Here is an 18,301-nt window from a genome sequence, read left to right as displayed (position 1 = left end):
ACCAACAGGTTACTTTTTGTCCTTCTTCCATTCTCCTACTCCTTGAATGAAATAAGACCTTAAGAATATTTGCAGGGTTTTAAGATTAACATGCACATAAAGCTTTTCACTAAAAACAGATGAGTCAGCAAATACTCAAGCATCCAAATAAATACTGAGTTCTCCCATGAGAGACTATGGACTCTGAAAAACGATCTGAGAATTTTGAAGGGGTGGGGGGTGGGAGGTTGGGGGCACCAGGTGGTGGGTATTGTAGAGGGCACGGATTGTATGGAGCACTGGGTGTGGTGCAAAAATAATGAATACTGTTATGCTGAAAAAATAAAAAATTAAAAAAAAAAATACTGCGTTCTTTCCATAAGATATTTGCTAAAACCTGCTTTTCTCCTTTTAAGCTTTTACAAAGAAAATCTCAAGAAAAAAAAAAAAGGAAGAAAAAGGATCTCAGTGAATTTCAAGGCCTGATGATAAGGGAACCTGAGAAAGAGAGAACTAATCAGTTTAAACACGCCAATATAATTTTATAGCTTTTACAGAAATCATTTCCTGTAGTAGCTAAAAAAAATTCCTTTCTGCTTCCTCAACACACCCAGAAACTCTATCTTCTCCATCAACATACATGTACCAAGTTTATAGTATATAATTTTTCCCTAGATCTTTTTACCATTTAGATCACACACAAGTATTGCACAAGCATTAAATGAAAACACCTCATTTCAACTACAATTTCCTCTTCTCCAACTCTCCATTATCTCTTCCTTCTTGAAACTTTTCAACTAACCTGTACTTTTGTTGTTTCCAATAAAAGCAATATATTTTGAAAGATCAGAAAATCTCACCTCTCTCTCTCTTCCTGAACACTCCTCCATACACAACTAAATTTAAAAAAAAAAAAAGAGTAAAAACTACCCTTGACTAAGCTTGTATCACAGACACTGTACTATAGTCACTATTTCACAACTTCACCAAGTAGGTGGTTCTTTATTTGCCCTCCCCCAATCCACTTTCTTTCACTCTTTCTTTCTTTCTCTGCTAGGCTGTGTTCCCTGCCCTTCCCGCTATCGGGTGATTTAGGCCAACACATACCACGGGCAAAGGCTTTCTGCTATTCCTAGTCTCCTAGGTGAATCCTTTAGCACTCCTTATTAGCTCCCTTAACCCCATCTAAACCTCTATAAATAGTCCCTTCATTAAATGATCTTCAAATTCCAGTCAAGTGTAAATAACTTGTTTCCTGCTAGAACCCTCACTGACATAGCAAGTGCTATTTACAAGTGGTGAAATCAACTCAAAAAAGTTAACCTGCAGAAAATCAACAGCTAGAAAGAGGAAGGAAGAGCAAGGATGTCAACACAGTTAGGTCTGACTCTAATTCCTAAAAACTAAGCTAATTCTAAAAAAAAAGTCCAAGTATGCCTGCTGAGCATTTCTGCTCCATGTTTGCTACCTCTGGACACTCTCTCTTCCCCTTCAAACTATTTAAAGAGAATAAAATAAAATGTAATTTTCTACAAAAAAAAGCATTATTGCTAACTTAATTTACAGTCTCCATAACTCAGATATAAGTAGGACAATTTCCAGAAATTATAAACATTTTATAAACAACAAAAAACAGTCGATTTGTTTTCTGAATCAACTTATACACTGAAGTCTTTTTTCCTCAAACCACTGACTGTTATCCAAAGTATATGCCTGAGTAAATATACTCCCTCTAAATCCAAACAGATCATAGTCTCATGAAGATGATCTTACCTCATATTTGCCCTGAGGAAAAGAAATGTATTTTTTCTTCAAAGATATATAATCGAAGAGTTGTAGGCATTTCAAATACATTTTTAAAAAGATGTGACACTAGATTCCTTCCATTTGAATGTTCTGCTTAAATTGCAAAATATTATCACATCCACTCTCAACTTAAAATATGGTCCAATTTGTTTATAATATGCCTTCCTATTATTTAAATACCTAACATACATCCCTAGGAACAATTTAACATATGATTTCTTCCCAGATTTTAACAGCTTTATTGTTTAATTCATTGATGCATTTAGGATTTGGTATCAGATATGCTTTTTTTACTTTCTCCAAGTGATTCCTGGGTTATGACATCATCACTGATTAATCCACTCAGCTTTTCCTCACTGACGTGAATACCATCATAAACTAGATCCCGACATACGTTTGAATCCCCACATGGGGCTTAATATGGAAACGGTTTTACCCAGCTGTCTGCTTAACGTCTCCAGTACCAAATCTTCATTGTTGTATTGTAGGTACAATTGTTGTATGGTAGGGTTAGACTCCTTTTCTGAAGAAACTTTATGAAAAATTTTCAGACATTTTTCCACCAAATGAACTTCAGTATCATTTTGTTATGTTAAAAAAATTCTGTTATTTTGGACTTCCTATTCCCGGACAGAACTGAACTGTGCCAAAACTATGCTATGTCACACAACAACAAACTGTAGATGATAAAGACCAGAAGACTAAAGAAGATAAATCCAAATTTATGTTAGAAAAGAGAAATAAAATGTCCGTGGTTCCCTAAAGTAGCTCTGCTATCTCTATTTTCAAATTTCCTAGGATGCCCAAGTGGTTCAGTTGGTTAAGTGTCTGCCTATGGCTCAAGTCATGATCTCAGGGTCCTGCGACTGAGTTCCGCATCAAGCTCCCTGCTCAGCAGGGAGTCTGCTTCTCCCTCTCTCTCTCTCTGCCCCTCCCCCAGCTTGTGCTCACTCTTTCTCTCTCTCTCAAATAAATATTTTAAAAAATAAAATAAAATTTCTTTTTCTGCAAATATTCAGTAATTTTCAAAAATTCAGAGCACTTCTATAAACTTCATAAATGGAAATTTCCCCTAAGCAAATAAAATAGTGGAAAATCCAAATGCTTAGAAAAGTTCATTGCAATTGTATAAGAGAAAAACTGGAAAACAATCCAGACATCAGACTACAAGAGAAAAGTTGTGTCATAGTGACTTAGTTATGTCACAATTATTGTGACATAGTTAATTATTGTGTCATAGTGGGCACATAGTGACATAGTAGTCATTATGAAGACCATATAGCAATATGAGCAAAGGCAGAACGGGATCAAAACCACCAACAGTCCACAAGCATTTATGCTATGCAGTATACTGAGTGCTTCAAAAGCATTATCTCATTGAATCTTTATAATAACGTCTTTATTGATCCCTGGTCCAAGGCAAGTAAATGAAAGACTCATGATTTAAACTCAGGTCTCCAACTCCAGAGCCAAAGTGTATTAGGGTTGTTTATTTAAATGGATAATGACTGAAAGAAGAAAGCAGGGGAAACTGGAAGTGACAGGCTTTTGGGGTTCTTTGTTTTGATTTCTTTGACTTTTGTTTATAATGAAGTCTGGAAAAAAACTGTAATTTAAAAAAAGATTTTGGAAAAAAATTTACTATAAAACAACTTAATGTGTGCACTGCATACAGTAACGATGGGTATTATTTCATGAAACTTTGATTCTAATCACTTACATATACGTGCGTATGAAGAAAATGTTTCTCACTGTGGGCTGCAGTCAAAAAAGTCAAACACTGCCTTATGTTGTACACACATGGTACTGTAATAACAAAAGTCAACAAATCAGTCACTACGAATTTCGAGAAGCCTGAGATGTTAATGTAGAAAATGGCTATACAATAGAACTTATTGCAACCAAAGTAGTATTCTCTATCTTCACTGTGTAAGCTGTCCTACATAGCAGCCACAAGATATACAGGCTAGTGTAACTGAGGAACTGGATTGATTTTTAATTTAATTTCACTTCTATTTCAATGCCATAGGTAGCTAGTGACTACCATGCTAGACAGCGCACTCCTAGAATTTGCTCCTACTTACACGTGCTGTGGGGGGCAGGGGTAAACGTCAACCAAACAAAATCTTACCTAAAAATATGGCAAAGCACTTCATGTGAAAGTTGATTCATATAGTCCTTTGTTTCATCAGATATTGTTTCCTCAATGATTTCATTATTCATGAGACATGTTTTAACACTTTTCTTTCGTGGACCCATTGCTGTGTTAGCTCCAGTATCAAAGAACAAATCTTCCCTCTTGCTAACTTGAATTCAAAGCACCTGAAAGCAAGCAGAAAGTAAAGATGAAAGCGCACCAACTCCAGACTCAGAAATGACCCCAAAAACCTAGTTTGTAAAACGACGTTTATTTTATAAAAGAGAAAGATACAGACTACATTCAAATTAATAAAAACATTACACAAAATGCACAGAACATCTTTTCTGAAAAGCAGTAGAGAATATAAAAATGCATTATTTAGAATGAGCAAAAAAATAAAAAATAAATAAAATGGAAGGAATCAGGAGTTCTGGATTCTATTTGGTACTGTTGCTTCTTAATTAATCCACTCAACTTTCCCAAGCATGAATTTCTTCACCTGTAAGGTAAAATAGTTAAACTAGGTTAACAAAACCCCTTCCAGTTCTGGGATCTCCTGATTCTAGAACTGCCCCTCACACAGAAGGCAGAAGAGAAATATTGGGTTCTAGTCCTGGATCTGCCAAACTACTTTTATGAACTTGAGTCATCTTTTAATTCTTCATTTTCCCACCTATAAAGTGAGGGAATGAGACACTAGCAGTGGGTCCAAGGTCCTTTTATAAATCTGATAAAATATACAGACCTTTTGCTCAAAAACTAAACACTATTTATGTACAACTTCAGATGGAGAATAAAATCACCCTTTTCCCTCTCCTGTAAACACTAAGGAGCAAAGGTTAACTCACTTTTGTGTCAAATGTATGTATATTTTGTCTGTTTTTAGAATAAGCTTTGGTGACAGAGGAAGAGAGGTGAGGAGGGAGCAAAAGGAACAGATGGAGGGTGGAAGGAGAATTAAAGTCAGATGAGCAAGCACCCAGAGGGCTTTGTTTTATTTTACTGGTCAGCTTAAGAGGGAACCATGTAAAAACAGTGTCCTCTAAGTAGCATGATCAACTATCACTGGTAAAATTCTCCAAAATGCTTTGGACTCAAACTCAAAGAACTCTAGATGAGAGTTTAAATTGCATCATGCTGCTGTGATGCATGTAAGTGCAGTTCCAAATCAGTGCTTCTCTAGAATAGTACTGGCTCCAAGTCATGGACCACCTTTTCCTTTTTCCTAATTATAATCCTTTACTACTGAAACTTTCTAAAGCGGACTTTTTATTTTCCTACAAAGTGGACTCAATAAAACTTAACCCCTTCTTGATGACCTCAGGACATCTATATGAATATCCATTATATTCTATGATACCTCTCCTCAGGAACTACAGAAGTCTGCGGAGTTCTTGGGAATTCTTTGCATCACCAATAAATGGGAGCAAACTGCACGACTAAGTGAATCCTCCGATTTCCTGTGCCTGTGTGTGTGGTCTCTTCCCTCACTGACAGGTCACTGGTTGTAATTTCTCACAGGTGGCAGCATGCTCACTTCTCCCTGCATTCCACACACGCACACGTGCACAGACATATCCCTATACCTACCTCTAAGCCCCCCTCTAATTTGTTGTCTCTTCAGCCATGGCCTAGGAAACCAAAGAAATACCTTTACACAACTGTGTGCAGATTAGTATCAACAAGCACCAGCAGTACAGACCTAAGCGATTCTGCAGAAAGTAGGTGCGTGAGCTACCTTGCACTGAATTTGTGACCTCTCCTTTGCCTTCTCAATGTCCATCCCATTTTGGTTAACAGACGTTGGGAGAAATAAATGTTTGTACTCAGAACATCCCACAAAAACAATTACAAATATACCCCTCTGTTCCTATCACTGCCTACCTTTTCCTATTCACCGCTCTCTCCCCAGCAAAATCAATCTTTCCATCTTACAATGGCTCCCAAAACTGCTCTAAGGTTATTTCGACTTCCTCATCATGAAATCCAATATACCCTCTTCCAGGCTCCCCTACCTGACCCATTTGTAGTATGGGCACTGTTAACCAGTCTTTCTTTGAAACGCTCACATCCTGCGACCCCCAAAGTGACATCCTCTTGGTCCTCTTCATTCCTCTATGAGCACTCCTCAGTCTTTTTTGCCAATTCACCCTAGAATTCTCTTCTGCCTGAGACAACTGTATCCACTCTGTATTCCACTACTGCTACTACAAATATACTTAAAAAAAAAAAAAAAAAGGAATCCACTCTGGCTCCTATCTCTCCTGAGTTCTGACATTTACTTCCTCTCAGAAACCTTCATCTCAGTACTTTGAACATCCTTCACAAGTATGTCCAAACTGAACTCTCTCCACAACCACCCCCTCCCAAAACACATTCACAGACAGACAGACAGACACACACACCCCTACTTTCCCTACTCCAGTTTACCAGATGCCCAAAACAGAAACCGTGAAATCAGCCTCAATATTCTGGGATCTCTCACTTTCCAGGCACTCGACTGGCTATTCTTACCAATCTTACCACAATACTGCTCTTGCATCCCCTTCCTTGGGCTTTCAGGCCTCTATCAACCCTCACCTGGATGACAATGTCTTCCTCAGTGATTTCCCTAGAGCTTGGAACAAAGCCTACCGCACAATATGCCAACAATAAGTAATTTGTTGAATAAATGCTTACCATACCATACTCCACACTGAAACCAGAATTATGTTTTAAACCATTCCTCTGATTGCACATTAAGTGAAAAAAGCAAAATGTAGATCACTCAAAAGCATTACCTCATTTGCATTAGAGAAAAAGGACAAATATGCTTGTGTCTGTATGGGACGTTTCTGGAAAGGTCCACAACAAAATATCAACAGTGGTTACCTCTGGGGAGAACAGAGGTTTAGTAAAGTAACAAAGATTACTTTTTCTACTCTTCTCCCTTATTTGAACATTTAGATTTGTTTTGCATATTATGCCCCTTAAAAAACAAACAAAAAACAAATCAGCCCACAAGGAATCCCAGTTTCCACAGGATAAAATCTTTCTAATTTCATCCATGGCACCTTCCCAATCTCATCTTTCAATCCTTAACCACTTGTTCTTCAGGACACTCACTCCTGCCCCACCAGTAACCTTAGTTCCCCCAAATATTGATCTTTCATTCCTAATAAGCTATTAACTCCGACTAGAATGTCCTCTCCTTCCCTTTTTTGCCTAAAACAGCATTAATCTGTTTTCAAAATCTAGTTTAAATGTTAAGTCCTCTGTGAAAACTTCTCCCCTCTTTTGAGCTCCCTGTTGAGACTTAACATGTGCTTCTCCTATAGAAACTTGTGTAGTATTTTTTTGGCCATTTTCAGCCAGGAAAAGGGAAGGAATCTTAGTCTCCTGCCTCTAGGTGAAAACCAAGTCTTTGCTCATAATAAATCCTCAAATATCTGATGTATGAACATCCATCAGTCTTTCCATTATTCCAGAGGCATCCAGTAGCTTCCAGGCTGCTAGGAACCATTGCCCTCTGAGCATCCTGTTTGCTACCACAGCCCTCCACAATCTCAGTAACAAGCTTATAACCTAGCAAAATGCAACCAGATTTTAATCCAATCAGGAAACACAAAACAAACAGCTAGGGGCACCTACAAATGCCTCAACAAGACTATTAACCAGTTTTGACCAATCCAACCACTGGATGAATTCTCCAGCTATCATATTTTTAGCACATGCTTCACTTTTAAGAATCTTGACAGCTCTAGCCTTTCAGGAATATGATGTTACCGACTTTTCATCCTGTAAGTAAAAATCTTTCTTAGCCTTTCTCCCTTCTTTTTCTTCACCAAATCTATATCACTATTTATAGCCTCATCGTCTGATTCTGCCTTTTGCTGTTCCTTATTATTTTGCAAGCTGTGATTTTGTGGGAATCAGATTTAATGCCTCAGTGTACAACCGACCCTTGAATTTTTAAACCAAACTGACTGCACCTTAAATATCATTGGTTTATAAATGTTCTCTTGTTTAGGACTCAGAAGTACTTACTCACAGATATGACTTTATAGAACATTATGCAGAGATACGGTCCCTAGCGAGCCCACAAAAATCTATTTAACTTACAGTATGCATTAACACTAACTGTCGAAGGGCCTAAATTAGCAGCATTTTTTTAGGTGAAATTATACATATATTTTCTGTATGATGCCTAGAATTGAAGACTTATTTATATAGCTACCTACTTGGCAGTGAGTAGAGTAGTGACTCCCTTGCGGGAAGCCCCTGGGGGACACATGGAGATGAAGGCCAGGGTAAAAGATAAGATCTCCATCCCACATGTAGGGGTTTAACAGGTCAGGACCCACAGTCAGGGGAAAGCCATCAGTCCTCTCCAAGTAGGTGTCCTGGAACTATCCAGGAGATAAAAAAAGCTTCCTTGTTAAAAAGAATTCATTTCTTTGCCCTTACCACCATTCAAATTCCATAAAGGAAAACAAAATTATTTCAACTAAAGCTGGCTTCATCTTCATTGAGGTGGCTATGCTGAGAATAACAAAGGCCTGGCAACTCTGTAAGAAGAAAACTGCGCAAAATGAGCAAAATCCAAATGATGATGCTGTCTCTCTTGTCTGTGCACTCCCTCTCTTAATTGCTTTTCTTTTAGTGGGATAAAGGACAAAAGCAAGTGAGAAAAGAAAAATAGTCTTCTATATCTTGGTTTCTTCCTACCCCTAGAGCCCACATATCACCATTTGCCACTTGAGAAACTCAAAAAAGGAGGGAAGGTGCAAAGCAGCAGTAGCTTAGAAGGGAAAGGGCTAAGAAGGAAAAATCCACAGCAGGTGAAGATGAAACACTGAAGCAGATCTAGCAAAGGAGTCATAGAGGGTAAGAGAGAAGTGAGTACAAATACATGATGAATCTATTTTGCAGCACTAGGTGTTATTTCTAGGGCTAGCCAAGTTCTGGAGACTCAGACTCCAAATCTCAAAGAAATGTCATTTTGACAGAAGTCTAGAATCCTAGAATGTAAAAAGCTGAAGGGGCCCTTAGAGGCTACCCAGTCACACAGTTCTTAATTTTTTGTAGGTCACAAACCCATCTGAGGCTATGGTAAAAGCTGCACATCTTCTTCCCAAGAGGAAAATAAAACATACTCATGCACGATGAATTTCATACACAATTTGAGGGGCTTCACAGACACATCAAAGTTCATCCAGAGGTCCTTAAGACAAGCTCCCTCAATTTTCAGATGGATAAACAGAACCAGAGAGGATAAGTCACTTGCCCAAGGGCATGTATTAAGTGTCTTCAAACTTCTCAGCCTATATTACACACCCTATCATCAAGTCAGGCTCTGCACCTCAGCTGTCCATCTGCATTCCAGAGGTATGCCCCAGTGCTCTGAGATGGGCTTCTGGATGCTCTGATAGAATTTCTGCTGGCCACACCCTGCTTCACAAATTAGGGTTTGTGGTCCATCTAATTTAAGGTCCCACACCACAGCTTTTAGCAGTCCTGGGTATCCTATGGTCTTTCGGTGGCTGTCTGTTTCGCAGACCTTAGCCACTGGAAGCACCTTTATCGTCCGGGTGGTGCAAGTACATTCTAAGTAGTAACCTGAGTTATCTGTGTGTATTCTTTAAGCCAGGGAGTCCTTCCACAATACAATTTCTCTTAGGGGTGCTCTCTTCTCCTTCCAAATGGCCAGTCAAATCTCCTCTTTTCCCAAACAGAACTATACTATCCTCTATTAATTCAGTTCATTCTGTTTGCCCCCAAATTTATCCCCATCTATTTTAATCCCTAACCCTTAAGGCTATCTCCACCTCTTGCAAGGGAGGCCTAACATTTCCTTGCAATATCAAGTTCTTTTCCTTTTAATCCTCTATTTCCACTGTAGAGGTTTTAGTACCTACTATTCACAATTCTGACAACTGGTGATATCTACAAAAATCCTATATGAGTCCACTCCTTCACTCCCTAAATGTCTAATATAAAAATCTTCCTATACCTCTACCATCTTGTCAACATTCTCCACCATCCCTGACTTATTCTATTAATTAATCCCTTCCTCAGACCACACCAGGCCTTCCCAAGCACGTTTGTCTCTTATTAACTCACTTTACAACGAAGAGATAAACTAACTTACAACTAACCAGAAAACTGTGGGATCTCTTGTCCGATAGAATTTTCATAATTCTGAACCAATTTCTCATTCTGTATCTAATTAATAACAATTGTATGGAAAAACTCCTCCTTTTCTTGATAGCTGTTATCTGTTCATCCATTATCTACCCTATCATTTACTGCCTACTAAGTGCCAGGTGTTGAAAAGTCTGTCTTCCCATGAAACTTACTGTCTTAGAATGCAGGTAGACTCTAACACCAGTTTTTTTTATAACTCAGTCATTTCCATTACTATAATCTAAATTATCTTTCATTACCCTCACCAAAAATACCCCTCTCCCATTTAAAACTTCCCAATATCTTCAATCATCCATCTGGTTGAGGGCTTTCCTGCCCCTCAGGTTCTAATGCCTTTCTTTAGTTTCTATTGGCTTCAGCTTGCTCATATCAAAATAATCTTGCATGTCACTTAATCTGACCTAACATCTAGATCCTAACATCAGAGAGCTTCCATGCCTACTACAGGATAGCCTCTCTTGCCTAAAGAGGCGCCACAGCACATCTACCAAACTGCTCAAATAAAAAAACAAACATAGAATTCTAGTGCCAAAAGGATCTAGAAATCATCCAGTCCAACCCTTCACCTTCCAGATAAGGAAAAGTGAGACCTAAAGGGGTAAGCTGGTTTGTCCAAAGACACAAAGTCAGAAAGTACAAGAGCTGAAGCAAAGATACAGGTCTTAAACTCCAGTGCAAGACCAATTTTATTTTACTACGTTACTTCGCCTTACTGAAAAGTCGTTTTTCCTTTTTCTCTTATTCTATGCCTTCATATCTTTTTCACTAAAGTGTGTACCTGCAGGCACACATTCATTTAAACAAACACACGCAAGGGGTGCCTGGTTGGCTCAATTGATAGAGCATATGGCTCCTGACCTCAGGTTTCCAAGTCTGAACCCCATGCTAGGTGTAAATTATTTTAAAATAAAATCCTAAAAAATAAATAAACACACACACACACAAAGTCCATATTCATTACCCTAAGAGAACATAAGAAATCACAGCATTGTAAATTTTAAAAGGAGGAAAGAACCCTTAGGGTCACCTAAACCAGTAACTGTCAGATATTAAAAATTACAAGCACAGATTTTTCAGTCTATAGGACTACACAATATGTAGCTTTCCACATCCCACCTCTTCTCTCTCCCAGAATATCCTGGTCTTATAAAGCCATTATTTCTTTCTTCAGTTGTGCTGAGAGTGTGGGAAAGAGGATTAAGAATCAGTGTCCTAATCCAATGCGCTCATTTGCCAGCTGAGAACTCTCAAGTCCAGAGAGTGCAAAGGAATTTGCCCAAAGTAACAGCAAGTTAAAAGCAGCTTTAAGACAAAAAACAAGATCTCCCATTCTTCACGCAGGAGTGTTTTCACACTGCTGGTCTAGATTTATAAAACGAAGTCGTCAGGACAGAGCTTCTCCCTGCACAAGAACCTTCCTAAGTACTCAGTTGCCCTTGGCCAGTTTGGTGCCTGGAAAGAAACACGGTAGATATCTCTTATCGGCCAACTCCTGGCTACCCAGGAGGCAGGGAAAACAAGCTTTTCAGGTCTGTCTCTAAGATTCCTTTAAAAGGAGCTGAGAACATGATCTTCAGAGCTGGGAGATGCATCAGAAGCTACTAACATTTTCATTTTACAGATAAGCCAACTGCGCCACAGAGAGGGTAATGCACCTGGGCAAGGTCACACAGGGAGTCGGTGGCGAGGTAAAACTAAAACTTGAGGCTCCTGATCCCAGGGCTGGCCGCCTCTCAAAAAAATGTACTCATTGCGTCTTGCTCAGAGACATCCCTCGGTACACTGACTACAGGTCTTCCTTAACTTACTGGCTTAAACACTGACAACGTAAAAATCGTAGAATTCGTGACGCTCGGAGTGGGATGGTGTCCCATATATTGCCCAGGCCACCCCCCCCCCCGCCCCCAGTCTGAGGAAACCCGAGACCCAAAGTGGTTCTGTATGCTAGAATCTTCGGCCAGCTCTGGACAAGGTAAGCAAACCCCGCAACCAGGGCCTACAAGGCCAAGACCCACAAACCCAATCCTTGCTCTCCCGGGAGCTCTAGGCCTGAAAGGAGTCCGAGACGAGAGCCCAGGCGGTCGGGAGTTCGGGAGCCCCGGAGATCCCACCCGGCTGCCTCCACCCCGCGACACCCTGCCCACACCCCCCGCTCTGCGGCCTGCTGCCGGTCCCGGGCCCATTCCGCCGCCGCCTCACCTACGCCGGCCCTCCGTCTGTTATTGTGGTTGAGAGGGAGGGAGAAACACGACCGACACTTCCCGCGGCCCCCACCGCCTCGGCGCTTCCGCTTCCGTCGCAGCTCGGGCATTTCCGGAGGGTTGCCTTCCGGGGCTGGGCTCGTTCCATATGTCCATGTTGGGTGTGGGACGCTGTCGTCGACTCATGGCAGCCATGTTGAGCGTGGCTGTTCATGGGGTGATGGAGTCCGTCCATCTTTCCGTGACTGCATTGCTGCGCCGGAAGTGCCCAGCGTCTGAGGCTGGGGCAGCAGTCACTTTCTGTGGTTTGCGTCTCACTTTGCTGCTGTCGGGCTTTGGGTAAGCTTTTGGACCTTGCGTTTGACATTTGCAAAACCACTGCGTTCCAGTAGGGATTTTTCCAGAATTCGTTTAGCTGAAAAAAGAAAATCGCCCCTCTCTATTTTGGGGACGTTGTTTCTGCACATAATTAACAGTATTTTATAGGTTCCAAAGGGCTCTCACGTGAGTGTCCCATCAAGAACTCCCTACCACTCTGACAGACGGTTAGGAATCAATCAGTTTTTTCATTGTTTAATGGATAAAATTTTTTCTTCAGAGATTAATTGACTTAATGTCACACAGGTGGACTGAAACTCGGAATTTTACCCTCCACATCCCACGTTCTTGCCGGGGCATACATGTAAGTGAAATTGATCAAAATGCGTAAACTGAAATAGATACAAATAACCTTTAGGAAAGTTAGTATGCATGAGACCCAGTTTGACAAGACAAGGCCAACTAGACGATTCTGCTGTAAAAGACCTGAAGATGAACTTTGTGGGGGGTGGGGGGCGCTGCCCTTCCTAGTCCTTTCTTGATGCCCAAACTGGTTTTTCCTCTTTCCCTACTATGGTTTAGCATCATAGGTTTCAGTTTATCATGGCAGTCACAGTTCTAGCTATGTCATTCCAGGTGTCAAATCAGGTGTCTTGATTTAGGGCTCTGGGAAGAAAAAGCAACAAAACCTCATCATATTTATATACTGTTCATCTTAATCCCCATTTTCATGTCACGTTATTCCTGTAAGTGAAAATAAAGTCCTGTTCCCATGTTAGTTGCTTCCATCCATTTCTTTCATATTTGAACTTAAAGAGTAAAACAAACCTTGGCTCTTCCTGTGTTCTGGACTGTTTAGGAAAACAAATAGGGATTATATATGAAAATGTTTAGCACTGAGCCTGGCATAGGTACAAGGGATTGAATAAAGTTTACTTCAGTGCAAATGGGTTGAATCTTTGTTTGAATGTATTACCGAATGGGGTTAGCATTCCTCCTTCAGTAAAGAGTACTATGGTGGGACCAGAAATACTCACAAATAAGATATGTTTCCTACTTCAAATTTAGAAAGGGAAATGAAAGCTTATTTACAAATATTGTAATAAATGCTGAATAGAGATGTTTTCTGAGTGCTATCAGTGCCTTCTGTGTATAAATAGACTTTAAAACCCATTTTAACATTATTTTTCTAGGATTTTATTTATTCCTTTGTTGGGTGGGGGGGGGTGTCCCAGAGGGAGAGGAACAAGCAGACCCCCTGCTTAGTACACAGCCAGATGTGGGGCTCCATCTCAGGACCCTGAGATCATGACCTGAGCCAAAATCAAGAGTTGGTCACTTAACCAACTGAGTCACCCAGGCACCACAGTTTTAACATTTTAAGGTAGAAGGTGTGCTTCCCTTGACTAAACTCCAAGATTTTTTTGTTCCTTGGTGATGTGGGTTTTTATTAGAGTCGGAAGCTAGTGTTCCCTGCTCTTATACAGTAGCATCACCAGGGAAGCTCTGCCCTCTACAGTGAAATCTGTCCTACGCTAAATGACCCTGAACCGCTGGGTGTTTTGTTTTTTTTTTAATTCTTACACCCTGCTTTTTAATTAGTTTTTTAAAGATTTTATTTTTTATTCATGAGAGAGAGAGAGAAGCAGAAGGAGAAGCCGGCTCTCCAAGGAGCAGGGAGCCCGACACAGGACTCACGCTTAACAGAGTGAACTACCTAGGCGCTCCTATATTAAAATTTGTTTAAGATTTTATTTATTTATTTGACAGAGATCACAAGCAGAGAGAGGGAGGGAAGCAGGCTCCCTGCCAAGCAGAGAGCCCGATGCACGGCTCAATGTAGGGCCCGATTCCAGGACCCTGGGATCATGACCTGAGCTGAAGGCAGAGGCTTTAACCTACTGAGCCACCCAGGCGCCCCTTAATTAAATTTTTAAATATGTCTTACTTCTGGTACCCCCATAGGTTCTAGTACCAACCTCTCTTCTCCCTTGAAATTTCTTAGGCCCTTAGACAAGGGCTGACCATTTGTTAGAAGGCGTTAACACTTAAGAGAACAAGCTCTGATTGAGGATAGGGGACAGGTTTGTTCAGGTCCCTTTCTTATGGCTCTGGGGCCTGTGTAATGCACAACTGCAGGAGGTACCATGCACATTGGGGTCATCCACATTACCCTTGGAGTTGAGTAATGTGGCAGAACTCAGCTCTGAATTAAATACAGGAATTTTTGAGAAGTAAATCCTTTTATAGCTGTTTCAACTGAAAAAGTATATTCAGTGGTCAGCAGTGCAGGCGTTACAAGTCTAGAAGTTTAGAAATATGTGCTTCAAGTGTGAGTTCCTCTGCTTACTGGCAGAGACCATGAGCAAGCATTTCCATTCTCAGCTTCAGGTTTTTCAAGTATAAATGGACACCATTATGGTACCTACATAATAAACCACAGCAGATTTTAGTGGTTTAACACAATTTGTTATGATCTATCATGATTCTGTGGGTTGACTGGACTTGGCTATGTCGTTCTAGCTTGGAGGTCTCTTACACATTTGCAGTCAGATGTCAGCTGAAACTGTAGTTTACTTCAGGCTCAAATGAATGCTATGTTATTGGCAATTCATTGGCAATTCAGGCTGGAATCCCTCTTTGGAGGCTCAGCTAGAGCTATCCCACAGAGTGCTTGCACATGGCCTCTTTCTCTGGTTTGGATTTCTCACAACAAAATGCTTACGGAGGGAGCTCTCAGAGACTGTACATGCAGAGAGTGAGCTGTTGCAAGCAATATAGTAGGACTTGTTATGATCTAGCCCTGGATCCCAGAAGTTACTTCTGCCACAGTCTATTGGTCAAGAAGACACAAAGCCAGCCTTAATTCAAGGGGAAAAGAGTAAGACTCCACCTCTTAATTGAAGGAGTAGCAAAGAATTTGTGGCCATCTTTAATTTACCAACAACCTCATTTGTTTGTTTTTAATTTTTTTGGACATCTGTAGATTTCATTAGCACAGGTGACAAAAAGAAAGCCTGGTAACCGAACCAGTACAAATAGTTTTGAGTCTGCACATGAATCATTCTTTACATGTTTTTTTTTTTAATTGTGTAAAAATATACATAACATAAAATTTTTCATCTTAAACATTTTTAAGTGGATTTCAGTGGCAATAATTATATTTACATTGTCATGCAACAATGACTACCATCCACCTCCAGAACCTTTTTTTTTTAAATCTCCCCAATTGAAACTCTGTACCCACTAAACAACTTACATCCCTGCCCAGGCCCCCAGCCCCTGGCAACTATTCCACTTTTTGTCTCTAGATAAGTGGAAACATATATTATTTGTCCTTTTGTGTTTGGCTACTTTCACTTAGCATGATGTCTTTAAGCTTCATCCCTGTGTGGTATGTGTCAGAATTTCCTTCCTTTTTAAGGTAGAATAATACTCCATGGTATGTATATACAAAATTTTGTTTGTCCATTCATCCATCTATGGAAATTTGGGTTGTTTCTACCTCTTGGCTATTGTGAACAATGTTTCAGTTACCTTGAGTTTGCAAATCTCTCTTCTAGATCCACCTTTCCTTTTGTTCTTTCTTTTTTTTTTTTTAAGATTTTATGTATTTATTTATTTATTTTTTATTTTTTCAGCATAATGGTATTCATTTTTTTTTTAAAGATTTTATTTATTTATTTGACAGAGAGAGATCACAAGCAGGCAGAGAGGCAGGCAGAGAGACAGGAGGAAGCAGGCTCCCTGCTGAGCAGAGAGCCCGATGCGGGACTCGATCCCAGGACTCCGAGATCATGACCTGAGCCGAAGGCAGCGGCTCAACCCACTGAGCCACCCAGGCGCCCGGTATTCATTATTTTTGCACCACACCCAGTGCTCCATGCAATCCGTGCCCTCTACAATACCCACCACCTGGATCCCCCAACCTCCCACCCCCTGCCCCTTCAAAACCCTCAGATTGTTTTTCAGAGTCCATAGTCTCTCATGGTTCACCTCCCCTTCCAATTTCCCTCAACTCCCTTCTCCTCTCTAACTCCCCTTGTCCTCCATGCTATTTGTTATGCTCCACAAATAAGTGAAACCATATGATAATTGACTTTCTCTGCTTGACTTATTTCACTCAGCATAATCTCTTCCAGTCCTGTCCATGTTGCTACAAAAGTTGGGTATTCATCCTTTCTGATGGAGGCATAATACTCCATAGTGTATATGGACCACATCTTCCTTATCCATTCGTCCATTGAAGGGTATCTTGGTTCTTTCCACAGTTTGGCGACCGTGGCCATTGCTGCTATAAACATTGGGGTACAGATGGCCCTTCTTTTCACTACATCTGTATCTTTGGGGTAAATACCCAGTAATGCAATGGCAGGGTCATAGGGAAGCTCTATTTTTAATTTCTTGAGGAATCTCCACACTATTCTCCAAAGTGGCTGCACCAACTTGCATTCCCACCAACAGTGTAAGAGGGTTCCCCTTTCTCCACATCCTCTCCAACACATGTTGTTTCCTGTCTTGCTAATTTTGGCCATTCTAACTGGTGTAAGGTGGTATCTCAATGTGGTTTTCATTTGAATCTCCCTGATGGCTAGTGATGATGAACATTTTTTCATGTGTCTGATAGCCATTTGTATGTCTTCATTGGAGACGTGTCTGTTCATATCTTCTGCCCATTTTTTGATATGATTATCTGTTTTGTGTGTGTTGAGTTTGAGGAGTTCTTTATAGATCCTGGATATCAATCTTTTGTCTGTACTGTCATTTGCAAATATCTTCTCCCATTCCGTGGGTTGCCTCTTTGTTTTGTTGACTGTTTCCTTTGCTGTGCAGAAGCTTTTGATCTTGATGAAGTCCCAAAAGTTCATCTTCGCTTTTGTTTCCTTTGCCTTTGGAGACATATCTTGAAAGAAGTTGCTGTGGCTGATAGCGAAGAGATTACTGCCTATGTTCTCCTCTAGGATTCTGATGGATTCCTGTCTCACGTGGAGGTCTTTTATCCATTTTGAGTTTATCTTTGTGTACGGTGTAAGAGAATGGTCGAGTTTCATTCTTCTACATATAGCTGCCCAGTTTTCCAGCACCATTTATTGAAGAGACTGTCTTTTTTCCACTGTATATTTTTTCCTGTTTTGTCAAAGATTAATTGACCATAGAGTTGAGGGTCCGTATCTGGGCTCTCTACTCTGTTCCACTGGTCTATGTGTCTGTTTTTATGTCAGTACCATGCTGTCTTGGTGATCACGGCTTTGTAGTAAAGCTTGAAATCAGGTAACGTGATGCCCCAGTTTTATTTTTGTTTTTCAACATTTCCTTAGCGATTCGGGGTCTTTTCTGATTCCATACAAATTTTAGGATTATTTGCTCCAGCTCTTTGAAAAATACCGGTGGAATTTTGATCGGAATGGCATTAAAAGTATAGATTGCTCTAGGCAGTATAGACATTTTAACAATGTTTATTCTTCCGATCCAAGAGCATGGAATGGTCTTCCATCTTTTTGTGTCTTCTTCAATTTCTTTCATGACTGTTCTGTAGTTCCTTGAGTACAGTTCCTTTACCTCTTTGGTTAGGTTTATTGCCAGGTATCTTATGGTTCTTGGTGCTATAGTAAATGGAATCGATTCTCGAATTTCCCTTTCTGTATTTTCATTGTTAGTGTATAAGAAAGCC

The 18,301-nt window shown here is 40.2% G+C and overlaps 1 protein-coding gene across 5 annotated transcripts in view; it reads right to left on the bottom strand.

Moving 5' to 3' along the window:
* The window catches only part of FBXO38 (F-box protein 38), a 58,541-nt gene extending 46,139 nt beyond the window's left edge, over positions 1-12,402 (bottom strand). For 2 of the 5 annotated variants that reach the window (XM_047729490.1, XM_047729491.1), the window contains exon 1: positions 3,917-4,107. In XM_047729490.1, the coding sequence (XP_047585446.1) occupies positions 3,917-4,044 (128 nt within the window). In that variant the 5' untranslated portion in view covers positions 4,045-4,107. Of the gene's footprint in view, positions 1-3,505; positions 3,592-3,916; positions 4,108-12,310 lie in introns of those variants that run through there. The other 3 variants (XM_047729487.1, XM_047729488.1, XM_047729489.1) reach the window with 3 other exon arrangements.
* Positions 12,403-18,301: the final 5,899 nt, after the last annotated feature.

Source organism: Lutra lutra, chromosome 5 (genome assembly GCF_902655055.1).
Source record: "Lutra lutra chromosome 5, mLutLut1.2, whole genome shotgun sequence".
Classification (NCBI taxonomy): Eukaryota; Metazoa; Chordata; class Mammalia; order Carnivora; family Mustelidae; genus Lutra; species Lutra lutra.
Note: the sequence above shows the minus strand (reverse complement) of the source record. Positions and strands in the feature narration are given on the sequence as shown.